Here is a 22,554-nt window from a genome sequence, read left to right on the forward strand (position 1 = left end):
GGGCAATCCCTGGCCTGGAGGAAGCTAACCACCTTGACCTTAAGTACTAGGGATCTCAAAACACCATCTCGCCTTGCCCAGCCGTACACGCCAAAGCACCTCTCTATCTTCCCTCGTCTCTTCACAGGGAAAAGAATCGAAGGACGATGTTGCTTATCTTATGTCTTTCGCTTCAGGGTTATCACACTGGGCTAATTTTACCTCCGACTGTTGGAGCAGATTTCCAGCCCACAGCTTTCGGGAAGGAATTTGATATGCTGGAGGGAAATAATTTTTCTCCAGCATGGCCGAAGGGTTATCACACTGGGCTATTTTTCCTCCGACTGTTGGAGCAGATTTGCAGCCCACAGCTTTTGGGAAGGAATTTGATATGCTGGAGGGAAATGATTTTCCTCCAGCATGGCTGGAGGGGTTATCACACTGGGCTATTTTTACCTCCGACTGTTGGAGCAGATTTGCAGCCCACAGCTTTCGGGAAGGAATTTGATATGCTGGAGGGAAATGATTTTCCTCCAGCATGGCCGAAGGGGTTATCACACTGGGCTGTTTTTCCACCGACTGTTGGAGCAGATTTGCAGCCCACAGCTTTTGGGAAGGAATATGATATGCTGAGGGAAAGTGATTTTCCTCCAGCATATCAAATGACGTTCTATGTAAATTGTTGAGGAAACAAAATAGTTTCCCACAGTGATTTGACGGTGGAAAAAGTGCTGGAGGTGAGTATTACCTCCGATTAATCGGAGGTTGGCGGAAAACTAGCCTAGTGTGACCAATCAAAACCGACCAATGTCTCTCGACCAATCAAAACAGTTTTCCGTCTCGAGGCCTTCCTTCATCAGAATAAAATCGTCTGAAATTAATCAAAATCGTCAGCTGATAGTTACGTCACCGCGTTAGGAGAGGGTTCGAACCTGGGATCCGTGAGGCGTTGCTGATGAGTATTTAAGATAAGACACCAGCTGGCTTATATAACGAGGCGAATGATAAGAGATAAAGCTTGGTCAGTAGCATTGGCTGATGATGTGCTTGCACACATGTGTACGAATGTGCATGTGTACGAATGTGCATGCGTACGAATGTGCACATGTATGCTGAAGAGAGTGGTACATGTATCCTTTTATAAATTTCTTTCTTTTCTCCGATAGCGAGATTTACAGTTCATCTGGCCAATGTCTTAGAACGTTTAACTCGCTTGTGTGTGTGTGTGTGTGTGTGTGTGTGTGTGTGTGTGTGTGTGTGTGTGTGTGTGTGTGTGTGTGTGTGTGTGTGTGTGTGTGTGTGTGTGTGTGTGTGTGTGCACGCGCGTGCATGTGCGTAATTCACCACGGTCTTGGATCACGTGTCGGACTCGTGATCGACAGCTATTACCCTCCCGGATGAGAGCTCAGAGATCATATATGATCTGTCTATGGGTAATGTTGTGACCTCACACACACACACACACACACACACACACACACACACACACACACACACACACACACACACACACACACACACACACACACACACACACACACACACACACACACACACACACACACACAACTCCCCACCCACGAGAGTTGAATTAACGACTCGCAGCGCAGTAATATTGAAATTATATCAACCTGGACCACCGTAGTGTCGGCCACGAGCGCTACCATTGCGCCGTCAAGTCGTGTGTGTGTGTGTGTGTGTGTGTGTGTGTGTGTGTGTGTGTGTGTGTGTGTGTGTGTGTGTGTGTGTGTGTGTGTAGGATGAACATAAATTCATGTCCTTTTCTATCTTATCAAAGCCCATTGTCCTTTTATTTTTATGGCTGACGCCAGACGATTTTATTCATCTCCAGACATCAACGTGTACGTGTGCGTTTACGTGTGCGTGTGCGTGTGTGCACACGGGTGATGTAGGTCGGGCAGGGATATTCTCACATGAAATGGAGAGTTATTAAGGCGTCACTGAGGGGGCGTAGCTTTAACGAGGACCTGGGGAGGGACATAATAGGTTGCCACCTTTGCTATAAATCAGCGTTTCGCAACCTTTTCCGACCATAGCACCCCCTGTTGTCATGTCTAAGCAGTCCAGCACCCCTATCTTGTTATTAGAAGGATGAAAGAAAGTGAAATATACTGCTTGATGATTTATTTTCTTGATTCCTTAGAACTGAAACAAATTGACAATATTGTTTGTAGAAGAAGTAAGAACACCCTAGGAAAATAAAATCATTTTGAAAAAGTCAAATATGCACAAATGGATAATCAATTATACATATATCAATGTAATACTGATGACCCACTTTCGGAGAAGAATAAGAGAAAATACAGAGATCTGTATATTTCGATCACTTACTGTGATCCTCTTCAGCAGATATGATCACAGTAAGTGATCGAAATATACAGATCTCTATATCTTCGCTTATTCTTCTCCGAAAGTGGGTCATCAGTATTATTTTACAAATGTGCTACAACATAACTTTGTTGTGATATATCAATGTGATATATATTTTTTTGTGCATCACTTTCCAGCACAGCCTGTAATTGATTTCAGTACCCCAGGTTGGGAAACGCTGGGGCACATGAAGACTGGTCACCCCAGTACGCCGAATATCAACAGTGGAATATAGATTAGGTCAGATTAGGTTGAATGAGGGTTATGCTTATTGTCATCAACTTATATATCTGAAGAATCGTAAACCCAGGATGGCCCACATGAAGAATTGTCACCCTAGGATAGCCCACATGAAGAATTGTCACCCTAGGATAGCCCACATGAAGAATTGTCACCCTAGGATAGCCCACATGAAGAATTGTCACCCTAGGATAGCCCACATGAAGAATTGTCACCCTAGGAGAGCCCACATGAATACATGTCACATCACCCTAGGATAGCCCACATGAAGAATTGTCACCCTAGAATGGCCCACATGAAGAATTGTCACCCTAGAATAGCCCACATGAAGAATTGTCACCCTAGGATAGCCCACATGAATCATTGTCACACTATGATAGTCCATACAGGTCTGTTGAGAGTCACAGGACTCAAGGGGTACAGTGACGGGTCCTCTATATTTAATTTTGTTTTGCTGTGGGATATATGCTGTGGGATATATGCTGTTGGATATACGTTGTTGGATATACGCTGCGGGGTATATGCTGTGGGATATATGCTGCTGGATATGTGCTGTTGGATATACGCTGTGGGATATATACTGTTGAATATATGCTGTTGAATATATGCTGTTGAATATATGCTGTTGAATATATGCTGTTGAATATATACTGTTGAATATATGCTGTTGAATATATGCTGTTGGATATATGCTGTTGAATATATGCTGTTGAATATATGCTGTTGAATATATGCTGTTGAATATATGCTGTTGAATATATGCTGTTGAATATATGCTGTTGAATATATGCTGTTGAATATATGCTGTGGGGTTTGCGTTTGGCGCGGGATCGACCAAGATTCCATTCTGACAGTATTCGCATCCCATCACGTGTCATAAATAGATGAATGAATAGATAGATGAATAGATGAATTAGTAGATTAATAAATAAATTAATATGTAGATAAGTAAATGACTAAATATTAGTAAGTGAATAGATAAATAGATTGATCAATAATTGAATGAACAAATAGATAAGTGAATAGATGAATTAATAGATAAATAAATAAAATTATATATAACTAAATAAGTAAATGAATAAATAAATTGATGAATGAATGAATGAATGCTTGAGTAAAAAAAATTAAAAAATGAGAATACGGACATAGATCAGTCTTTGGTGACGATCCAAAATAGTAATATTTTGACCGAACAGTCATGTCAGAGTTAAAAGCTTGAGGACGAAACAGACGCCCACGGGCGTCCCACAGCCGCCCATGGCCGGGCCGCGCGCCCATGGGCCATGACAGACCAGCCCTGATCACCTCACCCACCATAAAACTCACCATCCCATTCCCCACGAAGAGGGAAGTGAAAAACCCCTGCTAGACCAAGCCGATGTTTGGGTCGCCTCCCCGCCTGGCCAGGGCTGTCGGGAAGCGACACAGGAAGCACGTAGCGGGTCCCGGGAATCGAACTCACGACCACTCGCTCATGGGCAGCTCGTTCCCATAATGTTTCATCTCCGCTTCGGTCTTTCCCACAGGTGTTCGTCCATCGATCGGAGTTGTAACTCGTCGCTGAATGAATCTAAAACATTCCACATGAAACTATTTATCTTTAAAACGGCCGCAGGTGTTACAAGAAGATTTTTGCAAATGTTTATGACGCCTGCGGTAAGGTGGATATGTGTGTATATATAAATAAATTATATATATATATATATATATATATATATATATATATATATATATATGATGACATGGTTTGACGTCACAAATTCCCTCCTATCGGGGCGCCAGGACGGTGTCCCTTACAGAGGAATTCATAGCGTGGAATTTAGTGAACCATGGTTCAACTTCGACCTTTCACACACACACACACACACACACACACACACACACACACACACACACACACATATATATATATATATATATATATATATATTGAAATATGTATGACAGAATAAGTGGGAAGGGTGATGAGGTAAACGCCAAAAAAAACCGTAGGAGTTTTATTACTAACCTGTCGTCCCTAAAGGACGAAACGTTAGTAATAAAACTCCTACATTTTTTGGCGTTTACCTCATCACCCTTCCCACTCATATATATATATATATATATATATATATATATATATATATATATATATATACATATATATATGTATATATATATATATTATATATGTCTCAGGTTAGCGCTACTGTACAGTTTAATGCTGGACGTCATGTCCGACTGAATATTTATAGTGGGGGCAGAGTCCCTGATGTGGAATGCCTCCAAGAGTTTCAGCCTTCTAGGGTCCTCATTGTACGCAATAATTTTGGTACATTGAACTAAGGTGTCTCTGTCAATATTTCTATTGTGATATTTTGAATAATGGTCCTTGATCGCTCCGTCCTGTTGGTGAAAGGTTAGTCTTCGGCTGAGAGTACATCTGGTGTGCCCGACGTATGTGATATCGCGAGACGTGCAATTCTCGGCTGGACATTTGAATAAATACACCACGTTGGCTTTAGATGTAAAGTCAGTTCGACTATTACAGTTGTTTTTCATCACCATTGAACAGGTTCTAGGGTTACGATAGTATATAAGGACTCGGATCTCATGGTTCTCTTTAGTGGGGTGACAATTTTTCTTAATTATGTCCTTGATTGCTTTTTCATCCTTTTTGTAGGCATCACTGAAGGTGTTTCGATAAAAAACGTTAATAAAATTAGGCTTATTGGCGCTTTGGTTGGACACAAGTTCACACAGTAATTTATTGGTTATGCGGTCAAAATCACAGTTAGCATAACCATTATTGGTGAGCATTTGTCGTACATGCTGGAGTTCTGCATGTAGTGCTTCCCAGGACGAACATACTTTTATAGCTCTTCTGACGTATGCTCTAATAACACCTTTCTTATAACTATCACTGCATTCGCTGTTACCGTTCATACATTTATCTAAGTTGGTGGGTTTACGGTAAACACTGGTAGTAAAATTAGTAGAGGTGGAATCAACCAGGACATCAAGAAAAGGAAGTTTATATATGTATATATATATATATATATATATATATATATATATATATATATATATATATATATGTATATACAGTTAAAAGGGAGGAGCCTACGCCAGATGGCGTGTAGCTGCGGCCGAAGCCGTCACATTTGCCATTTACGCTTGGATCGTTGGAGCAGGTAACAGTCAATGCTGGGAATCGGAGAAGAGCGCGGGACTCGAACCCACAAACAAGCGAATGCGAGACCAGCACGTCTCCGATTACGCCACCAACAGTCCAAGCGGATACAGCTTTGGCTGCCGCAGCCACTCAGCGACTCCTGGCGTGGGATCCTCCCAGTCTTCTGTATCGTCTTTCCCTTATATATAGGGTGTTCCCAAAAGTGCATTTATATTGTGAGTACATTTGTGAGTACTCTGTTTAGTAGTTGCTTATGACACCCTCTCACTCTCTCTCTCTCTCTCTCTCTCTCTCTCTCTCTGTATATGTATATGTATATATAAATATATGCATGTATATATCATATATATTTATATATATATACATATATATGTATATATATATATGTATGTATGTATGTATATATCATATATATTTATACATATATGTATATACAGTATATGGGGGATTGAAGAAAGATAAATTACACGCGCACACGTATGTACATTTGCGTGTGAAAAGGGTGTACTTATACACGATAATTTTCCCCTAATGACAAATCTTACCAAATGTGTTGGAAACCATATATATCTCTGTCTTCTCAGACCAAATATCGAGATCATATTAAAGAAAAATCTCAAGTTCTTCAACATCCACGCAACTGAAATAGTTAAAGAGGTTTGTCTCGTATAAAAAAGTGTGTGATTCACTATGGTCTTGGATCACGTGTCTCACCTGTGATCGACAGCTATTACCCTCACGGATGAGAGCTCATGCTCATATGTGACCGATCTATGGGTAATGCTGTGATCTTCCACGCACACACACACACCCAATTCCCCGGCCACGAGAGTTGGAGTAACGACTCACAGCGCAGCGACACTGAAATTATTTCAGCCCTGGGTGGGATTCGAACCCGGACCTCCGTAGTGGCAGCCGGGAACTTTACCAACCGCGCCATCATGTGTGTGTGTGTGTGTGTGTGTGTGTGTGTGTGTGTGTGTGTGTGTGTGTGTGTGCGTGCGTGCGTGTGTGTGTATGTGTCTGTGTTTGTGTTTGTGTGTGTGTGTGTGTGTGTGTGTGTGTGTGTGTATGTGTGTGTGTGTGTGTGTGTATTCACTTGGTCTTTGGATCACGTGTTAGACTCGTGATCGACAGCTATTTCCCTCCTGGAAGAGAGCTCAGAGCTCGTAGGTCCGATCTATGGGTAATGCTATGACCTTGCACACACACACACGTGTATGTGTGTGTGTGTGTGTGTGTGTGCGCGCGCAGGTATGAGAACATATGTCGTTTGAACATCTAGTTTCTTATCTATATCGAACAGATTTACACCCATGAGTCGAATTCGGAATATATCTTGTCGAGGTGCGAATTCGAATGACCCAACCCAGGACTCTCAGACTTCTTCGCAACATTTAGTAATTTGAAATTAAATTCCCTCCAATGGTTTTCGAGAAGCCTTGGTCTTCATTTTCTTTCTTTCCCTTTTACTTTTCATTCCCTCCCTTTCTTCTTCCTTCCCTTTGTCTCTCCTAACTTTCCTCTATCTTTTCCTAATTCTTCCTCTACCCCTTCCCTGCCTCTCCTCTTCTCTCCTTACCTCTTGGCTCTATACTTGTCTTTTTCCACTTCTCCCTTAGTAATTAATTTTCATCCTCCCATCTCTCCCGTTATCGCCATTCCCCCTCCCCCCGGTCGTTGCTCCTCAATCTTTCCTCCCATAAATTAATTTGCAAAAGCATGCGACTCAGTTCTGAAGGTTACCGTTCTGTTACCATTCAGGGAGTGACGTGGATGATTGATGATATGAACGCATGTGCAGGAAGTTGAAAATGCTTAGTTTACAAACACACACACACACGCACACACACACACACACACACACACACACACACACACACACACACACACACACACACACACACACACACACACACACACACACACACACACACACACACACACACACACACACACACACACACACACACACACACGAAAGAGAGAGAAAGAAAAAGAGAGAGGCACACACGCACAGCTACACATACACATACACAGCTACACACACACAAACACACACACACTAGGCACACGCACACACACAGGTGCACACACACAAAGACGCACACACACACACGTACATACACACACACACACACACACACACACACACACGTACATACATACACACACACACACACACACAGCTACACGCACACACACTAGGTACACGCACCTACACAGGTGCACGAACACACACACACACACACACACACACACACACACACACACACACACACACACACACACACACACACACACACACACACACGAACGCACGAACACATACAAAGTATCCTCTTTTTTTATCTCTTCCGCCTCTTGAGTTTCCCTCTCTTCCTCCCCCGCCTACTCTCTTACCATGATCTTTCCACCACCCACTCTCGCCTATAATATTTATCCCTTACATCTGTGAAACCCCACTCACCATTACCCTCGTCTGTTTCATCACGATACTGCTATTATCCAAAACCCCCACTACATTCACCACCGTAATTTTTGTCACCACAAGACCAATCATCACCATTCCACGCTTGTACCACTTCTACAAAAAATGTAACCGCTGACAATACTATTGCAAAGATATGTGTACCATTATTGTGCCGTTCTTCGACCAAATTGATTGATTCATTTATCTATCTATTCATCTATTTATGTGTCTATTTCCTTAATTATCTGTTATTATTTTTTTACTACTATTGTCAAAAACGCCAGTCAGATTTGGCGTGCAGGATAATGAATGTTGATCCTTAGATATGTGTGATAGAGGTCATAAATATTCCACCTTGCCAAGTGAGTCTATTTTTTATCTGTGTACGTGATCTTGGATTTGATGGTAAAGTTGATGATGATGAACACGAAGAATCGCAGTATCTTAGACAGTGGCGGCACACTACGCTAGCATGCTACTTGCTTTTGCTATTTCGTTTGAGTAGAAACAACTTCGGTTACGATCTTTTGTTTTTCAATTCTCCAAATGCCAAACTACTTTTGCGTTATATAGTTAGAAGCTGAATGACGAACTTAGAAAAGTTAAACCTAGAATGCGAATGTTAGACGCATTGTTGAGATGAACTTACGGAAGTCTAGAATATCATAGCTGAAGTCGTTTCTATTCAAACGATGCAGCCAAAGGGAGTAGCATGCTAGCGAGAAATGCTTAGTATGCCGCCACGTTAACAATGTATGAAGACAAAAATTCGACAGCAAGTGAAATCGAAGACAATTACATTAGATTATACAAGTATTCTCCGAAATTTCCTCCCGCCCCCACAACCTTTCCCAGTCTCAGCAAAGTCAGACTTACCGTATTTATGGGCGTATAAAGGCTGAAATAAACGTGCAGTTTAAGGGACCGTCAGGTTGCTTTATAAGGGAGCATGTCCTATAACTTTTTGAATCTCTTTGATGAACTTAGGTATAATTACCATTTACATTTGTCTATAATTCCCCTGGGTATTGTATTCCTCACATGTATATATAAAGTGTAGTGAAGATATAATGAAGTTATAATGAAGTTTAATGAAGCTGTAATTAATCATATGGAAATCCTTCCACATAATTAAGCTTGGTATATATTGCAAGCTTAGATTCTGGGGAATATTTGTTATATTGTACATTTGACCAAACTTATACCTCTGATTTTTTGTGAATTTTCTTTTCTGAACATTTCAAAGATGCTGCAAAATTCAGGTTTCATAAATAGAAAAAAATAAATAAAATAAAATTTCTTTTATTTTTTAATATAGGAAATAAAGAGTATAATTTTATCTTTCAAATGAAACAAAAATGACAAAAATCCATCAAGAACAACCGAAGAAATAACAACAAAAAGAACAGAAACATTAAATGTACATGAGAAGGCATTTAAATTTTGCGCGACATTTTTAAAAGGCCCCAGCCCCATAGTCCCCGCTTTTGGTCACTTTACCACTTTTACTTTTCACTTTTTTTCTCCTCTCTTCTTTCGAGGGCAGACTTATGAATATGGGTGTAGGGTTCTTCAAGAAGAGGAACAACAAATCCTTCTTTATAACCAACATTGTTGGATGCTGTCCTCTTCGTTTGTTTGTTTTTTTCCTTCTCGTTTCTTCATCTGGCACGCAAGGGCCTTCACTGCATTCTTCCTCCTTGCTCGCTGGCTTTTCGTCAATCTTGCCATGATTACCGCAAGAAATTACAGTGAGGAATCAAAAATATGAAGCACGGTGAGAGCTTCAAAAGAACGTGACCTCACTTTGACGTTTGGATGGGTACTGATGCCCTGATGTGTGCTATTTCTGGATCTACGCTTGTGGGAGGAGTTGCTAAATACCTCCATAAACACAATTCCGTAGCAAAAAACAAAATAGCTATAGAAAAAATTAACGATATTCCAATATACAGAATATTTGATACGCAATGGGGTTGCCAGAGGTTGCCAATAATTTATCTATTTTATTCTGTATAAAAAGATAGAAACGAAATACAGCTCTATAACTTTGTAGGAGTGTTGCTAACATCATAGAGATTCTTTTTAAATGTTTTCCTAAAATTCGTTCATGTACCAGATTTTTTCGAATAATTGCCCCTGACGGACCCTTAAACTGAGTTACAACTGTTCAGTGTGTGGGTATGAATATGTAAAATAAATACCCACACACGTGCAGTTTCAACTGACAGTTATAACTGAACAGTTGTAACTGTCAGTTTAAACTGCACGTGTGTGGCCGGCCTAAGACGCGCTTTTTCAAATGTATCTCAAAATTACCCTGCGTCTAATGCGGCCGTATTACGGGTGCGTAGAACCATACATTTTCACTACAAAACCACGTTAAAATATTTCTCAATAGATATATGATGAAACGTACCATTTTTTTCCCCACAAAATATCCTTTAAGATCGGGGATGCGTCTTATGCGAGGGAGTGGATTATACGTCGGTAAATACGGGAATTAATGGAGGTTGATTTAGTTTGATCCAGACTCTACAGGAACTCACTGCTTTTAGTCTGACCGCAGTTTCACCAGCAAACGCAGCGTTGATGTGTGAGCAGCATAGCTCGCGAAGTCCAGCAACACACATATTGTGTACCGGACTGAAGACGCCATCATCTTGAATTCTCACCGGTGGATAAGATGGAGTTCCATTCAGGTTTTCTGAATGGTTCGCGTGGAGATTGAGAAAATCATTCAGTTTGGTACATTATAAAATAAATTAGTTCCATCCAGGTTCTGTGAATGGTTCACATGGAGCTTGATGCGTTGTCAAAGAAATAGAGAAAGCATAGATTTCCGCATCATCTTTACATGTAGCAATGACGTGTGAAAATACATATTTGACTTCAATCCAAACCATGGCTTCATTAACCCATGCTTTTACGAGTCTTCATTGTTTGGAGAGTATTTAGTTAATGATCTCTGATGATTTTCAATGGTTTGTTTGGAGAGCATGTGTTTGATGATTTCTAGTGACGATTTCTGATGGTTTCTAATGATTTCTAAGCATCGACATCTCTATGTTCTAAGATGATCAAATATGCCCCCAGCTGCCAGGGATTATACACTGCCATTTATACAGTTTCTTGATGTATTAGTTAAACTAGACATTCTATGAATTATCTAGAGTTGTAAGTAGTCACCCCATCCCCACCAGACATGATTATATCCTGAAATTCATTGTAAAGAAGGATGGTTTACACTGAAAGAACATGGAAGCGTGTGCCATTCACTGATATGATTGTCACTATGGTGAGTGTCAGTGAGTGTTTCATGTAACTGCAAACTTCTTTCTATATAACAAGAATGTTTCCCCTTACCAGGGAGGTAGCCAAAGTCAAAAGGCATACACCCCACTCCCATCTATTCCACTCCCATTCACCACCCTTCCCTCCTCCTCATCTTAGCTCCTCGTGGATGACGGGTCATACCTGTATCCCGCACATTGCCCTGAGTCAGAGGCAATGCATCAAGACACTGCAAATTATTGGGGAAAAATATTAATTCAGGGTGGAGCAAGACACTGAAAACTATTGGGAGGAAAAGGAGTCACTCACTCTTGCACCTCTTTCGGCAGGTTCTCATCCCCATCAACCAAGTCTCGGCCATACAGAAGGAGAGGACAGCGAAGATCATCCCGAATGCCGTTGGGCTCTCCACGCTCGACGGGAAGAGCTACGTCTTCGGCTCCCTCCTCTCAAGAGACTCCACCTACAAGCTCATGAACCACATGTGGAAGAAGACGCAAAAGATGGTCGACAGTGACAGCGAGCCTCCCTCTGCACAGGCGGTGAGTTTTGTATGTCTCGTACATGTATGTATACACATGTTGAAGTAAGTAAACATATATGCACATGTTGAAATGTCTGTGTTTACCTCACCAGCTTTCCACTCGTATATACACATAGCCATGCATATACACGTGCACACACAAACACATACAGAGAGAGAGAGAGAGAGAGAGAGAGAGAGAGAGAGAGAGAGAGAGATACATGTATTACAGTACATTGCAATGACATATGATGACAGGAAACCTTTCGTTCGTAAACAAGTAAATGAACAAACAGACAAATTGAGAGACATTATCGCAACCAACAGATGTTCATCCAATTGAATCTTAACAGTTATAAATGTCAGGACCTCCGCCCTACTTAAGGTGGCGGCACACTAGGCTTTTCTCACTAGCATGCTACTTGTTTTTGCTACTTAGTTCAAGTAGAAACAACTTCGGTTACGAACTTTTGTTTATCAAATTTCCTAATGTCAACTTACTCTTGTGTCATATAGTGAGAAGCTGAACGACAAATTAAGAGAATTTAAACCTAAAATACAAATGTCAGACACATTGTTGAGATGTTCTTAGGGAAGTCTACTATATTGTAACCGAAGTCGTTTCTACTCAAACGAAGTATCAAAAGCAAGTAGCATGCTAGCCTAGTGTGCCGCCACTTTTTGCTATGACCCTACCTGTACGTGCTTTTCCAGCAAAGCCAAATGTGAATCTGTTTTTTTCTTCGGAACAGTCTTATGCAAGGGAAGAACACAAGGGAGCAAATAGGCGAGAGGATGAAATTTTAGTTGTCACCAACCGTTACTAATTTCTAGACCTACTCGGTGCGCTGCTGCTTCTTCTTCTTCTTCTTCTTCTTCTTCTCCTTCTTCTCCTTCTTCTTCTTCTTCTTCTTCTTCTTCTTCTTCTTCTTCTTTTTCTTTTCCTTCTTCTTCTTCTCCTCCTCCTCCTCCTTCTTCTTCTTCTTCTTCCTCTTCTTCTTCTCCTTCTCCTTCTCTTTCTTCTTTTTCTTCTTCATCTTCTTCTCTTTCTTCTTCTTCTACTTCTCCTCCTCCTCCTCCTCCTCCTCCTCCTCCTTCCGCACATTTAGGGGGGCGGCAGTTCTAGTCTGGACATGTTGCCGCCCACAGGGCTGACAAAATAATTCTAATAAAAAAGAGGTCGAAGGAGCCCTGAATATTTCACCGTAAAATATACGAATTTTGCTTTAGAATCAACAGAAAATGAAAATTTTTTCCCCTTATCCTTTCTGCAATAGGGACATTAAATACAGTTTTTAAAATCCGTTTAATTATCTTGCAAGCCATTTGCTATAATAGACAGTAAGGAATGGGGGAGATGGGAAGTGGTGATGATGTGATTAGTTACCACTCCATGGTGAATGGTAATCGTCCGTAAGAGAAGGATTAAAACAAACTCCAAATTTCTTTGGAGTATTTATTGAATTTCCGCCCCCCTATGACATAAACTAAATACAATCAATATTTTATTACTTTGTACATTTATACAATAATGTTACATTCAGATGCTTTTCACCTTATAATGGCTATTCTAGTATGTGTCAACATTATTTACAATGTATGATTTGATTATTATGGACACGCACAATGGTTTGCCCAATCATAGTAATTTTATTTTACAAAAATGCTATATGCGTTAAGGGGAAACTACAGTAGTGGCGTGTTGCCACAGTGATGGGGGAGGGGGGGCGTGACTGAGAACTTTACCCCGGGGCGGCACTTAGCCATGTAAGGACTCTGGCGACAGGACACACTGTAGATGAGGTACACAACCCTATACGGGACTTCCTCCGAACTCGGTAGTTCCTGACTCCATCTTCATCTCTTTCAGGAAATGGCCGACGAAGCCGAAGAAGAAGAAGACTCCGGTTCGGGCAGTGTGGAGAGTCTTCTGGAAGAGGAAGAAGAGGAGGACGAAGACAAGAAGGAGCGTGCCCGTCCCACCACCTTGCCCACGTGGGGCGGAGGAGGCGTGGGCGGTGGTGGTGTAGAGGTTGACTCCATCACGCCCACAAGCACCAACCCTCCAAGGGGAGTTCAGACTTCGCCAGTAGGACCTGAGATCCCCGTTGTGAACTGTACCAACCCTGCAGCTTCCCTGGGGGCCAACCCGTCCGCCTGTGCCACCCCCGGACGTACGAGCGAGGTCTGGGGGTCCGGAGGGAAGCAGAGACCGGAAGACCAGAAGATTAGCCCGGAAGACACAACTGTTCTCAGCTGGTTCCCCATCATCTGGGTCTTCAAAGGAAAGTATTGGCAGGTGTTGTCAATTCCAGTTTGAGATATCTTCAAGTCCTGGAGCTTTTCTTACACCTAAGTTCTTTAGTAGTTTGTAAACACCTTGCACTTCCACTTTAATGTCTTTTAACACATTTCCAGTCGCTTCGTTCTCTCTTTTCAAATACACTTTCCTTATTACGTGTGGGCGGGAGAACGGGAGTGGCTATGGTTTTCGATGTTAGTGCCCTGTCCATCTGTTCCTACCCGCCACCTAAAGGGGTTATCAAATTGGGTTATTTTTCCTCCCACATCCTACCTCCAACCTCCATTTGAATAACTAGAATATGGCTTCGCTTACAGACAACTAGACTTCTCTAAGAAAATTTTAACAGTATGTCTAACATTCATATAAGTTTACAATTTCTTAGTTCATCATTCAGCTTTGCTGTTTATGACGGAAAGATAACTTGATATTTGGAGATTTGAAAAATAAAATATTGGAACCGAAGTCATTTTCACTCAAACGAACTCTCAACTGTTGGCGCTGGTGGAACTCGTGTAAGTCCAGTGTGATAACCCCTTTACCATCGCATTTCACCTGTTACCTATCTCCCTGTGTTTCCTGTTCTCCGTCTCCACATTCCCGTGTTCCCCGTCCCTCGCCTTCACTAACGTTTTTCCCCGCTCCTCGCCTCACCTCGTGACCAAACACACGAATGGACAGATTCAAATACTCCCTCTTCTGGGTTCTCGAAATTTTGTGTTCCGCTCCTAGGTAGCCTTACCACCAATGGATACACAATAAGGAATTCTTACGACCTTGTAAATACCCTCTCTGACTGCCAGTTTCCACATACTACATGTGCAGTTTTGACGTCACCTTATTGAATTCCACATACTACGTGTGCAGTTTTGACGTCGCCTCATTATATACAAACTTACCTATCGAGGAAACTTTGTCATTTTTATGGATTCGATTTGTGTGTGCGTGTGTGTGTGTATTTACCTAATTGTATTTACCTAGTTGTATTTTACGGTAAGGGGAGCTATGCTCGTGGTGTCCCATCTTCATATCTCATTTTATCTAAACTATTTTTAAATTCATGTATTGTTTTTGCACACACCACTTTCTCATCTAACTTGTTCCAACTGTCTATTACTCTGTGAGGAAAGCTGTTCTTTTTCAGATCTCTTCTATAGCTGTCTTTCTTGATTTTCTTTCCGTGTCCTCTTGTATTTCTATCATCCCATTTTATTAAATCCTCTCTATCAATAATTTCTATGCCTTTCATGATTCTGTAAATAGCTATCAAATCTCCTCTCTTCTTTGCTCTAGTGTCTGTAGCTCAAGTTTTGCTAGTCTCTCTTCATATGATAGTTTTGAGAGTGTTGGTGCCAATTTTGTAATTGCTCTTTGTATTCTTTCAATTTTTTTCTTATAATTTTTTTTGTACTTGGTGACCACATCGTTGCTGCATATTCCAATCTTGGTCTTATCAGAGTGATTAGTGTTTTCTTCACCATTTCTTCATCCAGGTATGTAAATGCCACTTTGATTGTTCTTATTAGATTATAAGTTTCTCCAAAAATCTTATTTATATGTTTCTCAGGTGACATATTATTCATAACAATGACTCCCAGGTCCTTCTCATTTTCAACTTTTTTTATTCCTTCTTCTCCCAATTTATATGGTCCTGTTATTCTGTTTTTGCTTTTTCCAAATTCCATTATACTACACTTTTTAGTGTTGAACTCCATCTCCCACTTCCTACTCCATTCCCATACTTTATTTAGATAATTCTGTAGTGACTCACAATCTTCTTCCGTGTTCACTTTTTTTAATAGTTTTGCATCATCTGCAAAGAAGCTCATATAACTTTCAATTTCTTCATCCATATCATTAATATATATAGCAAACATTATTGGGGCCAGAACTGTTCCTTGTGGAACACCACTTATTACTTCATCCCAATTTGAGTGTTGGTCTCCTATCACTACTCTCATTTTTCTTTCTTGCAAAAAGTCTTCCATCCATTTAAGCAGTTTGCCCTGTATTCCTCCTTCAGTTTCTAATTTCTTAAGCAACTTCTTATGTGGTACTTTGTCAAAAGCTTTTTTTAGGTCTAGAAATGCACAATCAGCCCATCCATCTCTTTCTTGTATTATATCTATTAGCCTTGAATAGAAACATATTAAATTGGTGACGCATGATCGTCCTTGTCTGAATCCAAATTGCCTTGGATTTAGCACTTTTTTTTTTTTCTAAATATTTTACCCATCTACTTTTGACAATTCTTTCACAAATTTTTGCTATTGTACTTGTTAGAGAGACTGGCCCCAATCCACCACCCGGCACAGCAGGTGGTTAACAGTTGTCACACAAAATCTATAAATCTATACCCCGTCATTTCATTCCTCGTCCTTCTTCATTTCTGTCCGTCTTTGTTAGATGATATGCCAAGTTTCAATAAGTTACTATACTATGATTTACGACTTTAGATAATATTTCACAATATCTTAATGATTTCAGTATATTACCAGAAGTACTGTAAATTATGACAGATTTACATGAACTTTACACCAGCACTTTTTTCCGTTAGGGGATGGCGGTTCGAATCCTGCCATCGGCGAAGGGCATGGTTCATTAGATTCCAAGCTACAAAGCCCTCTGTGAGGGGCACCGTCCTAGCCTTCCGATAGGGAGGATTTGTGACGTTAAACCATGTCAATCAATCAATCAATCAATCAATCATTTTCTACATTACAGACATTCTCCACTTACTACATTTTCACTCCATTTAACTGTGCATCAGCCTTGTGCTCGTTTTTGTTTATGTAATCACGTGTTGGAATCGTGATCGACACCTGTTACCCTCCCGGATGAGAGCTCAGAGTTCATATATGCCCGATCTATGGGGACTGCTTGACCTTACACACAGACATACGCCCCTAACTCCTTGCCCACGAGAGTTGGAGCACCGGCTCGCAATGCAGCGATGCTGAAACTATTTCATCCCTAGGCGAGAATCGAACTCGGACAGTCGAATCAGTGGTCCCCTAAGGGTACCACTGCACCGTTGAGCCGGTAGCAGTGAATCAGTCAAAATGATACTGGAGTAATCCTTTTCAGTTCTGGGCTCTTCCTAGAGCTAAATCAAATCGTCTGGCGCTATATACAGAACAAGGTTTGTTCTTATTCTGTGGATAGTTAACGGGTTGGTTAGATATACACATCCCTTGATAACTGCGTGTTCCTTGTAGTGCCCCTAGAATCGCCACTCGTGACTCGTTGATCACTCATCTTCTTTGTCGAATATGAAATCTAAAGAAAACTTGTTCATTCGTGTTCTATTGAATGTATGTTTTCCTCTAAGCAAAATGGAATGGATGCACAACACGCCCGTAAGCTTCGTTGACACTTGAATAGTTTAGTAACCGCTAGTGCAAGTCACTTGTAAACTATCCCTCTACATGACCAATGTCAATGGAAACTTTAAACTTGCCTCCTAGTGTTAACACTTACTTGCCGGGTAAGTTCACTTGCAGCTAGCACTAGCGGCTGCTACACTAGCCCCGTGTCAACGAGGCCACAGATCCCTTAACTGTACGTGATTGGTTACTAATTTTAACTTCATCCAACAGTGTGGTGTCGTGTTGGGAGCGTTCCTCTCCGGTTGGTGGGACAAGGACTAAGAGAATTATGTGCTCTATCCCGCACTTCCCTCCTCTTACTCCTCTCCACGCTCCTACTCCTCCTGCTCTTTGCCTCCGCTTCCTTCATGCTCCACCGTGTCGATATCCTCAGCAGACAGATGCTGCAGCAAGACAGACACGAACAGCTGTAAGTATAGAGTTCCTGTAGCACTCCTGTTAGGGAGTTGTCCCATAGAGTCCCATTGGTTCTCAACCTTTTTCACATTCACACCATACTTATGGGTTACTATTCTTTAACCACCTGGAAATGACGTCAACACTAAATTTAATCGTTTTGCATCCACCAACTACTAGTGGCTTTCGGTTCGCGGTTCCACTTGTGAACCCCCGTGGGTCACTCGGGGTCCATGGACAAAAGGTTGAGAACCACTGCCATAGACCATTGGTTCTCAACCCATGGTTCAATGATCACTTGTGGGCCACAATGGTCAACAAAAAGGGCCACAATTTTAAAACTAGTGAGAGTTAAAGGATGCACTAGGTTTCTATACACTAGTAGTGGAGGTTCTAGGAGGTTGAACAACAGTAAAACATAAGAACGGGATACATAAGGAAAGAGGTTGAGAACCTCTTCCGTAGATAGTCTTTCAGGAGATTTGTACTTTGTACGGACCTGTAGAGAAACAGTCCTGCCGATAATCCTTCATGATTAAAACTGTAGACACTCTTGTGATTACGTCTCAGAGGAACAGTTTTTTGACAGCTCCCTGGGAAAGTAGCCCAGTAGGTAATCTTACAGGGAAAACATTGAATTCTGTAAAGAAAGTAAGTTCCTGCAGACTGTATAGAGCCACGCATTGTTATAGCCACTCCTACCGGAGAACGATCATGTAGAATTCAGAGATTCTCAAACCTCTTTCCCATGTGTCCCCATACTTATGTACTGCTGTTCTTTAACCTCTTACAGATCACATCAACATTGAATAGAATCAGTAGAGATTTACTGAATACCACCAGGTTTTACTTTGAGTCCTCACTCGTAAAACTCTGTGGTTAAATAGGGATCCATAAACCCCAAGTGGAGAACTACTGATGTAATTCTAGGAAAATAGGTTGACACTCGTCTAGCTGTATCTAGTAATTCGTCAGCAGAAACCAAAGCTTCTGTCCTTGAGGACAATATCTCACTGAAGAGTTTGAGTCATAGATGTTGTAAAGGAGAGAGCTAAGGAGGATAATAGAACTGGGATAATAGAAGTTAAAAAGTGGTTAGAATAATAAAAAAAAATTACTGTGCGACTGGTCTTCAGAAGCCCCCGTCACACAATCACGATGCTCGTCAAATGTGATTTTGAAAGGCCGGAAGTCGACTTCGCCTACAATATTCTAGACTTCCTTAAGTCTAATTCAACATTGTGTCTAATATTCGTATTCTAGGTTTAACTTCTCTTCGTTCGTCATTCATCCTTTCAGTATATGACTCAAAGACGATTTGACAATTGGAGATTCGAAAAATAGAATATTGTAACCGAAGTCGTTTCTACTCAAACGAACTCACTTTGAGTCGCGTATGGGCGAACATGTATCCAGTTTCACGACATTCACGTTTTGTATGTTACCGAACGTTCACGCACATTGTTGACATATAGAAATACTAACTATGCTGTACTATGCTGACTATGCTGTACCTCGGCAGGGAGGGGATGTACGAGGAGGTGCTACGGATGCAGCAACGTCTACACACAGCTGCCACCACCGAAGTGGAGAAGACTTTAGGCGTGCAGCTCAAACACATTGCTACGGTACGAGATCCTCCTGTTCGTTTTTGTGTGTCATGAGATGCTTCGTGTAGTGTTTAAACATGTGTGTACATGTGTGTGTGTGTGTGTGTGTGTGTGTGTGTGTGTGTGTGTGTGTGTGTGTGTGTGTGTGTGTGTGTGTGTGTGTGTGTGTGTGTGTGTGTGTGTGTGTGTGTGTGTGTGTGTGTGTGTGTGATTCACCATGGTCTTGGATCACGTGTTGAGGTCGTGATCAACAGCTATTTCCCTCCCGGGAGAGAACTCACACACACACTCAACTCCCCGTCCACGAGAGTTGTGTGTGTGTGTGTGTGTGTGTGTGTGTGTGTGTGTGTGTGTGTGTGTGTGTGTGTGTGTGATTCACCATGGTCTTGGATCATATGTTGGACTCGTGATCGACAGTTATTTCCCTCCCGGAAGAGAGCTCAGAGCTCATATATGACCGATCTATGGGTAATGCGTGTGTGTGTGTGTGTGTGTGTGTGTGTGTGTGTGTGTGTGTGTGTGTGTGTGTGTGTGTGTGTGTGTGTGATTCACCATGGTCTTGGATCATATGTTGGACTCGTGATCGACAGTAATTTCCCTCCCGGAAGAGAGGTCAGAGCTCATATATGACCAATCTATGGGTAATGCTGTGACCTTACACACACACACACACACACACACACACACACACACACACACACCCAACTTCCGCCCACGAGAGTTGTGTGTGTGTGTGTGTGTGTGTGTGTGTGTGTGTGTGTGTGTGTGTGTGTGTGTGTGTGAGTGATTCACCATGGTCTTGGATCACGTGTTGGACTCGTGATCAACAGCTATTTCCCTCCCGGAAGAGAGCTCAGAGCCCAGAACTCATATATGACCGATCTATGGGTAATGTTGTTACCTTACACGCACACACACCCAACTCCCCGCCCATGAGAGTTGTGTTTGTGTGTGTGTGTGTGTGTGTGTGTGTGTGTGTGTGTGTGTGTGTGTGTGTGTGTATGTATGTATGTGAATGTGTGTACGTATGCAAGTGCATGTGCACATTCATATAGCTCCACACGGTGCCACCCCCATTTAGAAAAAAATAACCCATATCACGTGACATTATCTCAGCTTACGTGTCATGTCCGATAAGCTATCCTCCTCTCCCTTCTCTTCCTCCTCCCCTTCCTCCCCTTCTCTTCTTCCTCCTCCTCCTCTTCCTCCTCGTCCCCTTCTCTTCCTCCTCCTCCTCCTCCTCCTCCTCCTCTTCCTCCCCTTCTCTTCCTCCTCCCCTTCTCTTCCTCCTCCTCCTCTTCCTCCTCATCCCCCTTCTCTTCCTCCTCCTCTTCCCCCCCCCTTTTCTTCTTCTTTCACTCTTGTGCACCAGGACATGAGAATAACTGGTATTCCTTAAAAAAAAAAATCCTTATATAAATCTTATCTAAATCCATGGAAGGGAAAGATTTATATTAGGAAAAGAATTATTTTTAAGAATACCACCGTAAGAATCTTACGGTGGTATTCTTAAAAAAAAAAAATCCTTATATAAATCTTTCCCTTCCAAGTATTTATATAAGATTTTTGTTGGGAAAGAATTTTTTTTTAAGAATACCACCGTGAGTTACTCTCTTGCCATGTCCTCTGTCCTCGTTCGAATCCTGTCAGCAAGAGGATCTGCCCTCAAATGAATGAAACAGTCTGACAACAGCCAGAACAAAATCCCTTAATGACATCATCGTACCAAATAGGTACAGACACTCCTCAACTTACGAACGAGTTCGTAGCTCGAAATGTTCGTAACTCGAAATGTTCGTAAATTGTTATTCAGCATCATTCTAAAGGTGTTCAAGTCTACATGCATTACCAAGTACGATATAAAGTCAGTACATGTTTTCTTGTCCTAAAACACATTACTAATGATACATAAAACAAAACAAAATTATGCTAATACTTTAATGTTGAATCTGGTAAATTAGGTTTGAGGCTTCGTTCGTATCTCTGAAAGTTCGTAATTCGAATGTTCGTAAGCAAAGTCTGTGATATATATATATATATATATATATATATATATATATATATATATATATATATATATATTTTTTTTTTATTTTTTTTTTTTTTTTGAGAGAGAGAGAGAGAGAGAGAGAGCGAAGGACACAGCTCCATTCCAAACCACTGCATGACTGGTGTCCCCCACACACCCACACCTTCCCCATCTGTGCAAATACATAAGATAAAGGTGATTTATTTGGAACTTTGTCGTGAGACTTTAGCACCGGTTCAATGCGTGCTCTATTTACCTGTTCTAGTATCTGTCGAGTTATCTATTTGTGTATTTTATTTACATTTACTTACCTGTTTTGTTCTTTCTTTATCCCCTTCTTTCTTTGTGTATTTATGAATTTATTTGTTCATCTGTTTAATAATTAATTTATCTGTTTATGTATATTTATTTGTTTTGTTCTTTATCCCCTTCTTTGTGTATTTTTGTATTTATTTGTTCATCAGTTTAATAATAAATTTATCTGTTTATGTGTTAATTCATTTTTTCAGTATACTCGTGATACTGCTGTTATTATATATATTTTTATGCCTAGATTGAATAATATCATCTACCTTGCGGTTACACGAACGACCAAATAGTGTCTCTCTTACGGAAGTTTAACATACGGGCGTATGTTACTGGATTAGGTGACGTAGGGAGAGACTGACACCCGGTTTGGCTTATGCGCTTTTATTCTGATTAAGATACGTGTGCGTCGGCCTAAGGACTGACGTGGCGTGATCCCCACGTGGG

At 41.2% G+C, this 22,554-nt stretch overlaps 1 protein-coding gene across 3 annotated transcripts in view; it reads left to right on the forward strand.

Annotated features, from left to right (window-relative positions):
- The window catches only part of LOC143018209 (uncharacterized), a 462,052-nt gene that overhangs the window by 436,059 nt on the left and 3,439 nt on the right, over positions 1-22,554 (forward strand). For all 3 annotated transcript variants that reach the window (XM_076173410.1, XM_076173409.1, XM_076173408.1), the window contains 4 exons: positions 11,882-12,094; positions 13,946-14,358; positions 17,975-18,175; positions 19,685-19,790. In XM_076173410.1, coding sequence (XP_076029525.1) covers positions 11,882-12,094; positions 13,946-14,358; positions 17,975-18,175; positions 19,685-19,790 — 933 coding nt within the window. The remainder of the gene's footprint in view (positions 1-11,881; positions 12,095-13,945; positions 14,359-17,974; positions 18,176-19,684; positions 19,791-22,554) is intronic.

This window comes from Oratosquilla oratoria, chromosome 34 (genome assembly GCF_046742065.1).
Source record: "Oratosquilla oratoria isolate Oo_2021 chromosome 34, ASM4674206v1, whole genome shotgun sequence".
Taxonomy (NCBI): domain Eukaryota; kingdom Metazoa; phylum Arthropoda; class Malacostraca; order Stomatopoda; family Squillidae; genus Oratosquilla; species Oratosquilla oratoria.